This window comes from Oratosquilla oratoria, chromosome 23 (assembly GCF_046742065.1).
Source record: "Oratosquilla oratoria isolate Oo_2021 chromosome 23, ASM4674206v1, whole genome shotgun sequence".
Lineage (NCBI taxonomy): Eukaryota > Metazoa > Arthropoda > Malacostraca > Stomatopoda > Squillidae > Oratosquilla > Oratosquilla oratoria.
The window spans coordinates 20448584-20457357 of NC_134799.1; the positions used below are offsets into that span (position 1 = coordinate 20448584).

The window sequence follows — 8774 nt, forward strand, 5'->3', positions numbered from 1 at the left end:
CCTAAAGAATTTCCTAGCCAGAGGGAGAGTTCATGGTCAGTCAATATTCATGTACATTTGTACATACTTCCACCACCCACACACACACACACAACACACACACACACACAACTCACACACATATATTATATATATATATATATATATATTTTATATATATATATATATATATATATATATATATATATATATTATTTATATATAGTATATATATATATATATATATACAACTTATTCCTCGTTTTTAACGACCGAAAAGGGGGGGAACATGGGTCCGATGACGTCGATTGTCTGCAGGTGACCGATATTATGTCTGTAGTGGGCTAATATCAACAACTACATTACGAAGGTAAGAGTGAATAGTATGTTATACGGTATCTGAAAGGACATCGAATGTGACAGTGTAAATACCTGTACACCATAAATATAAACTATAATTACAATAATAAAAAGAATTTAAAATCAGACATACTAGGGATGGTGGAGAGGTTTGTTGGTATGCCTTGTTTGTATAGTTGGGCCTCACAGGTTTACTCTGAGTCACAAAGAATAAAGAATTAGAGAGTATGAAAAATAATATTAACATTTATTATCAGAATTTAAAGTCATCAGCGTATAAAAAAATGAAAAAGTTTTAAAAGACATTACCCATAAAAATTGTAAGCCAGCAGTAAACGAAGCGAGGGCAAAATAAACTTTATAATTTATTACCGTAACCGAAGAAACATCCTCGCTGGTGATGAAAAAACAATTATGACAGCTACCACGGATATACTTAAGAAAAATAATGTGGTAATATAAGTACTCATGTAATTTATTTCAAAGGACGATGTGCTTAGCAAAGAAGAGTATATAAGGCCATACCACACAAAACTTTATCTCAGAGGCTCACCACAACACATGCAAAATGACGCGATAAAAACCCACGTAACAAAATTCCACAATACCAGCATTACACGGGATCAACTAAATAAAAGCACTTCAATTTTGGTTAAGAATAACAACAGGAAGAAGCTGAAATGTTTAGAGGCAAGTTTTTATTGGAGACCATATGCCATATCAACATTCAACATATTATGTGTGGTACTTTAGAACTCTTCGGAGCATCCCGTGTCACCCATTAGAACATGACTCATGTAACCATTGACCTTTCGTAAATGTCTTCTTTTTCTGTATTTATAATCATGTACGGAATGTTTTCAAGAGAATTACCAGAATATGCCTGTATAGGCGAAACGTCGTTTAATGTTGGTTTTTTATTTCTAAACATGGACTCGTTAGGAATTATTATATTTTTCTCTCCCTGATTCAGAGAAGAAAATAACTCGAATAGAAATTCTAAAGAAGAAGATCACCAATGCAGAGTATGCAGTGATTTTTAATAGAAAATGTATCGATTGAAAACCTGCTCCCTAAATTCACTAGTATATGTGTATATATCTATATATATATATATATTTATATATATATTATATATATATATATATATATAATATAATATTTATATTATATTACAGTGTTGGATGAAAAAAATGTTAATAACCACATTTGTCAATCACGTTAAAACCACTTTTGGAGTAGAAAAGACTGGAGAGGGGGAATCTATACATTTCGATTGCAAAACTGCAATCCTCTTCTGACTGAAGAGGATTGCGGTTTGCAATCGAAAATATATAGATTCCCCGTCTCCAGTCCTTTTTACTCCAACAGTGGTTTTAACGTGATATATTATATATATATATATATATATATATATAGATTTATATATATATATTTTTATATAATGGACACAAAATGTCTATAATATATTATAATTTCATTGCGGCCCCCTTTCTGTTTTGTGTCCACTTCCTGACTCCATACATTAGCACGGATTTCATTACACTCTTCAACTTCTCCATTCTCACACTTTTTTTTATATCTTCTTTCTTTCTATACTTGGGTCTTCCAGTCTGTCTTTCTTCCAAACCAATTTATCCTGATCCAACTCAACACCCAGTATAAACTTTACTTCTTAAAATCCTATGGATGCACTGGAAATATTCACGGATCCATTTTTTTTCTATATTTCATTTTCACTATATTTCTTTTTTCACATAACGCTCCTAATAAGATCTTTCCGCATGTTCTCTTCCTCTACCTGACACAAGAATACTTCAAATACATGCATTTCTTTGTGTGTGCATGGACGTGTTTGTGTGCGTGCGTGCGTGTGTTTGTGTGTGTGTCACCTTGGTCTTTGGAACACGTGTTGGACTCGTGACCGACAGCTATTTCCCTCCCGGAAAAGAGCTCAGAGCTCGTATGACCGATTTTTATGGGTAATGCCGTGACATTACACGCACCACACACAGCCAACTCCCTGCCCACGAGCGTTGAGTAAAGTAAACGACTCGAAGCGCAGAAGCGATACTGAAATTATTTTCAACCCTGGGCAATGATTTCGAACCCGGACCGCCGTAGTGGTAGTCAGGGGACTCTACCAACCGGCGCCATCGAGACGTGTGTGTGTGTGTATGTGATGTGTGGTGTAAGCTTCCGCGCGTGCATGCCATGGTTATATGCGTTGTATTCACCTCGGATCTGCTGCAGCCTCTGTTCGAGACAGCCAGACACCACCCTACGGCAGTGAGCTCAGAGCTCATTATTTGCCGATCTCTGGGTAGGTCTGAGACCACTCACACACCACACACCGGGACAGCAAGGTCACAAATACATGACTAACATCCCGTACCTAATCACTGCTAGGTGAACAGGGGCTACACGTGATAGGAGACAAACCCAACTTATCTCCGCCCGGGAATCGAACCCCGGTTCTCCGGCTTGTGAGGCCAGTGCCTTACCAATCCACCACCGAGCCGTGTATGTATTCTCTTGGTCTTTTTGTATCACGTGTTCGACTCGTGATCGACAGCTATTTCCCTCCTGTAAGAGAGCTCAGAGCTCGTTGGTCCGATCTTTGGTTAATGATTTGACCTTTCACACACACACACACCCAACTCCCCGCCCACGAGAGTCAGAGTAACGACCCGAAGCGCAGCTGTACCGAAATTAATTTCGGCCCTGGGCAGGATTCGAACCAAGCACTACGCGGCACCACCATGCTACTATGTATGTGTGTGTGTGCATATGTGTGGGTGCAGTGCGTGTGTAAGTATGTACGTGTGCCTATGTATGTGTGTATCTATGTGTGTCGAGCGTGATCGACAGCTGTCGACAGCTTCTGGATGTGAGTTTTAAGCTCAACTATCGCAAAATGTATAGCCAACGCTATGAGGCGACCTAAACTCCCATTGAGGCTCCTTGCGGATAAACCTTCTCCATAGTCCAGGTATAGTTTATTCCAATCCTTGCTTTCATGTAGTACTTTGTAGTATTAGTGTGATGTGTGTGTGTATGTTTGTCTTTCCTATTCCAAGTTGTAAAGGTCTTTTCTGAGTCCATCAACTTTATTTCATTCAATTTTCCTGTTTATAATGACTCAAAAGCACCGAGAACTTCCACAACTCCAGGACGATCTCATTCCGCTTTTGTTGCAGGAGTTCTGGGATCGTCGTGCAAACAACAGCCTCTCCTGCGACCCCCCGGGTAGGAATGCCGCAAAGGAATCACTTCTGCCACTGCCCGGAGGGAGAGAACTGACGGAGGAATGTGGTGAGTTATCCCAACCACCCCTGTGAAACCGAAATATCCCGACAAAGACCTCTCCCGAGTCGAATCGAAGATACGGCTGGTTCCTTCTCGTTCACTCAACATCCAATCTAGCCATCATAAAGATAAAATAATTCATGCTCTCTGCATTCTTTCTAGCGTTATCACAGTAGGCTGTTGTATTCCCTTGTGCACCCGTTTTTTGGTTTTTGTAGGAATAGTTCTGGGGATGCAGATAGGAGAGTTCTTTACAAAATTTGGGCCAGGCGAAAGTCGACAAAAAAATTTTTTTTCTACTTACCTTGTGACCCCCACTCGTTTACTGACGTTCATCGACCACACGCGTTTCGTCCTCATGGTTGGCCAACCTCGTGTGGGTCTGACCCTGGCAATTCGAACCCAGCAGGGCAAGGGTTGACGACTTCAATCGCCAGATAAGATTACCCCCAGGTGTTTCAATAGGGTCAGAGACGTGACCTTTGCCCGATGTGTTTCAGATAGCCAGAGGACGTGTTCACTAGTGACCGTTCAGGAGGAGAACCAGACTCCTCCCCGCATTTACTTTCGGCTCATCCGACACTGGGCTCTGGTGTTCAAACAGTCGGCAGTCCCATCATCTTCATATTCTCCTTACTACCCAGCCGGAGTTCGCTTCCTGTGGGTTTTTAATCGTAATGTTTTATCCCTACGTTCCTTCCTCCTAAGTTTGTTAGTTTTACCTCAGATGTCGCCAGGTGATTTTATTGAGCAACCATCAAACACCCCCGCCCCCACCTCAGTCCTACCGATAGTTTCTACAACTGTTTTTGTATTCGTGGGTATAATTTCTATTCGATTTACATTGTGTCTTTCCTTTTCTATAGAGTTGCGTTGCGCTGCTCGTGTCTCGACATCACGTAAAGGGGGTGATATCCACCACCTTTCTTATAGAGTGAGGAAGGTGTGGTCCAGACGTGCGGGGCAGCCACGAGGAGATGCCAATTGGCAGTAGGACAGGTCATGACTTTTGAACAGGCCCGGCAGTTTTCAAATATTTCTTCTGACTATAACGAGACGATCTTATTCAGTTGTGGAGATAACTTCTGAACCCTCTATATCCCAGTGTTCGGCAAAACAGTGGCGGGAGGAAGTAGTTTATTTGGTCTGCATGGTTGTCGCTAGACGATTCGAGACGATCGAGACGCTAGACGATTCCTTCGAGGAAGTTGTCTCCGTCCTCTGACCTGCCCGTCGTGGAAGGTATATTGGGCATTTATAAAAGACAGCCTCTGGATCTGATGGAGGAAATGGCAGAACCTCCTCTTTTGGAAGGACACTTAGCTAAGGCTACCCCAATTTGTAAAAAGATGAAATAGCGTTCACTTATCGACCTCCTTTCCTTGCTTTGCTGCCTGGTCACCAATGTGGCCCTTCGTGTGTCAAGTTGGCCTTCATCGGTCTCGGGTTACTCTTCATGGTGGCCGTCGGCGTGGGACTCCATCAATGCCTGGCGCCAGTAAGTTCCACATCTCTCTTAAGTAAGGTTTCATATAGATGGACCCCCACGCCACAGTGTCCCAGCTCTTTGACTTTTTCACAACTTGATCCCCGGAGTGCTTGCTTTGCACCACAATGGTCTCCTATCAAAGATTCAAAATTATGATTTTCTGTCTGTTTTACCATTCCGTATAATTTGTCCGTAGGCCATTTGTAGCGAGGTCCCTTCCATACGCACCCTTTCATTGAAGAGTATAATCTAATTAAGATAAATGCTAAAACTTAATCAAATCATCAAAAGACATCACAATTGGTTGGAAAGTGTCTAATATAGAAACATCACAAGAGACTATCTACCTGCACTGTATGCCTGACGTACTATGTTTATAGCATAAACTCAGCTATGATCTATGGTGGTGAGACTTGGAAATTAATGAGGGTGGTGGAAAGAAAGCTAAATACAAAATGATAGATCAGGAAATAACACTGAAAGTCAGGAAATGGGAAAGTTGGGTAAAAGAACAGGATGAACTGAAAAATATTGCACAGACAATGAAAGAAAAATATACGGAATTGGGTAGTACAGGAAGCCAGAAGGGAAGAGGTTAGATGTGGTGTGTTAGTGACTGGATGCCGCAAGACGGGAACCATGGAAGAGGAAACATCAGACAGAAGGTGGAGAGACAAGAGAGAAGTTTGCAGGAATGGCATGGCAGAGCTTGGTGCAGTCGTGCGACTCACGGTAGAACTTGGGAATTTTTTTTTTTTTTTCCTTTGTTCAGCAGTGGACTCCAAATGGTTTACTGAATGATGTATCCCTCCTGTTCAGAAGTTTTAGGTACAAAACAGGCTAAATGGCTGGGAGATCTATGCCCTTGTGGAAGGATATATCTATCTATCTATATATATATAATATATAATATATATATATATATATATATATATATATATATATATATACATATATATATATATATATATATATATATATATAATATATATATATATATATATATATATGAGATATTCAAACAGGTTGACATTATTGGGAATTTATTCCTGACTAATTTTGCAGATGTGTGTGTGTTTGTGTGGGCGTTTTCACATGCACGTACTATGCTAGCTTTAAACGATGCATATACTGTATTTGTTCTTTGCCCTTGCAGCCCAACCCGTGGCCTGTGCCGTCTCCCCTGCTTCCCAAGCCGACCGACACGCGACAGACAGGTGATAATGATGAGACCTGTTCCCACCAACCGGAGTAGATCATCGTTCTCGATTTAATTCCATTAACGATTTTTAGTTATACACCTGCTTATATGAATGTAATAACAACCTTAAACCTCTTCGGTACGGTGGCATATTTCACGTTACGTGCTTTAGCTTTAGCTAACACCATTAGATTCTATTTACAAAATTACCGGCTTCTGGAGTAAACGAAAGCTCCCTACATCACATCTAAAGTCGACACCTTGGCTGAATGAAAATGTGTGGGGTTAGCTAAGCAAGACACTGCACTATACCTCACCGTGCTGAAGAACCAAAGATGGCAGAGGTTTGTGACCGCCTTATTCTTTGTTTTGCCCACAGCCAACGGGGGGTCGCCATGATGAGAAGACTCCGGCTTACACCATCGAGTCCAGATACTACAACTTCCCGACCACAGTCCCCTTCCCTTCCTCCTCCAACTCTTCCATCTCCTCCTCCTCCTCCTCAACACGGGTAAGTACCAATGGAGCACATTTTTTAATCTTGTAAGGGGTAGAGAGAGGTTTAAGGGAGAACAATTCCTGAAAGGAAAGACAGGAAGAGAGAACAGACGGGGACGATACCCGTTATTAGGTTTCTTGTAAAGAAGAGGGCTTTCACCTCTTTTGATTTCCTTTTAATCTAATTGTTTAAACAACAAACCAGGAATACATTGGCTGAAACTGCCCACAAAAGCAGTTTTTGAAAGAATATTTCAATAGGCTTAGAGGATATTACCGTGGCAAAGGAGTTTTAGCGTTCGGAGGACAAGCCCTTTCAAACCGTTGGCATGCGGAAATGGTTCTGCTGTGGCAACCACCAGGCGATTTTAGTTAGTTGGGATCTCGACCTATCAAGACCTCATTTCCAGCCTGTGGGTACACCCTGAGCCATCCCTTGGACGAGAAACTCGCCTGGTGCTGTCACTGATTGACTGACTGACTGACGGGTTCCAATTTGCAGAGTTCGATGAGCACTGCCACGACCGACAGCGGAGGCGAGACTTTGGTCGCCGACGGTCGCTCGAGTCGATCAGTTAGCACAATCTCCCTGGATGCTATACTGAACCAGTATCCTCCAGATGGCCAGGACACAGCCTGCCAAATGTTGGTGGACACCAGCCTCTCCCATCCAACCAGTTCTTCTCGTGTAGAGGTCGTCGACCATCCCTTGTCCCCCTTCAACAATATCTCCTTGTTGACCAGCGACCATTTTAAGGAGGTCCTCAGTGATCCCTTGCCCTCTCAGGATGCAGGCTCTAATTGCCACCCACCCTTTGGCGATGGTGAGTCCATGGTGAGTCTTCCAAATTCAGAGTCATCTCCCATAATTTTCCTAAGTGACAAAAAAGTCTTTAGTCACCTCTCATTCAGGTTAAACTGACTCCCGCTCTCTTTGACGACTTCTAGGCCAAGGTTAGCAACTCAGAACACAAACCATTCTCTTTCCAGACGAGAATGCCAAGACAGGGTACCTGACCTCGAACCCGGAGGGTCACAGCCCCTGTAAGACCAACGCGTCGAGGGTCGAGCCCTGGCTGTGCACTGTCGACCAGGGGGCAATACCAGGCCAGGCTTGGACCAGCAGCAGGAAGGAACTTCAGGACGCCAAAGTCTCCATCAGAACCACAAAGCTATAGTGACGCCAGTCATAGACTGTTCCCGAAATTTATGGTAATGGCTTCATGCAGGACTGAAATTCAGTGAGGCAGAAGAATTTCACATAACATGGAAGCCTAAATCAAAGTATAAGCACACATGTGCAACACATAAGAATCATGTCATATAATCATATCACAGAAAAACTATGAAGGTAAATGTGACCAACTAGACAACTAGACATTTTATTGTAATATAGTCGTCTGGCTTGTTGAATACTTGCCAGACAGTGATATAGATATAGCTGGTAGTGTACATAAAAACATAATTTGTAGGTGGATCGTGGTCCCTGTTCACTCAAAGAAATCTAAAAGATAAAAATAACTGCTATAACATTCATTTTGAACATTTTTAGAAGCTCCGCCGTGGGATACGAACCCTGACCCGTGCGTCGAAAATCACGGGGCCAAGACGTTAGCAACTATGCTACGGGGATGGTACAAAAGGACTGTACTAGTCCCCGACCACGCTTCACGTAACATTGAAGATCTAATCTCAATTTCATCTAATCCCGTATTAGGCGAGCCTTCCGACAAGTTGTGTATGTTTCTTAAGACAGATTGAACTTTTTTAGAAGCTCCGCCGTGGGATACGAACCCTGACCCGTGCGTCGAAAATCACGGGGCCAAGACGTTAGCAACTATGCTACGGGGATGGTACAAAAGGACTGTACTAGTCCCCGACCACTGCTTCACGTAACATTGAAGATCTAATCTCAATTTCATCTAATCCCGTATTAGG

General features: G+C 42.3%; 1 protein-coding gene across 1 annotated transcript; it reads left to right on the forward strand.

Annotated features, from left to right (window-relative positions):
* Window positions 1–5081: 5081 nt before the first annotated feature.
* LOC143038009 (uncharacterized) lies at window positions 5082–8378 on the forward strand. The gene is made up of 5 exons (XM_076206838.1): window positions 5082–5146; window positions 6294–6354; window positions 6718–6849; window positions 7339–7660; window positions 7827–8378. Exons 4-5 carry the CDS (start codon window positions 7345–7347, stop codon window positions 8012–8014), a joined length of 504 nt encoding a protein of 167 aa, XP_076062953.1. The 5' UTR covers window positions 5082–5146; window positions 6294–6354; window positions 6718–6849; window positions 7339–7344; the 3' UTR covers window positions 8015–8378.
* The last annotated feature ends 396 nt before the right edge of the window (window positions 8379–8774 follow it).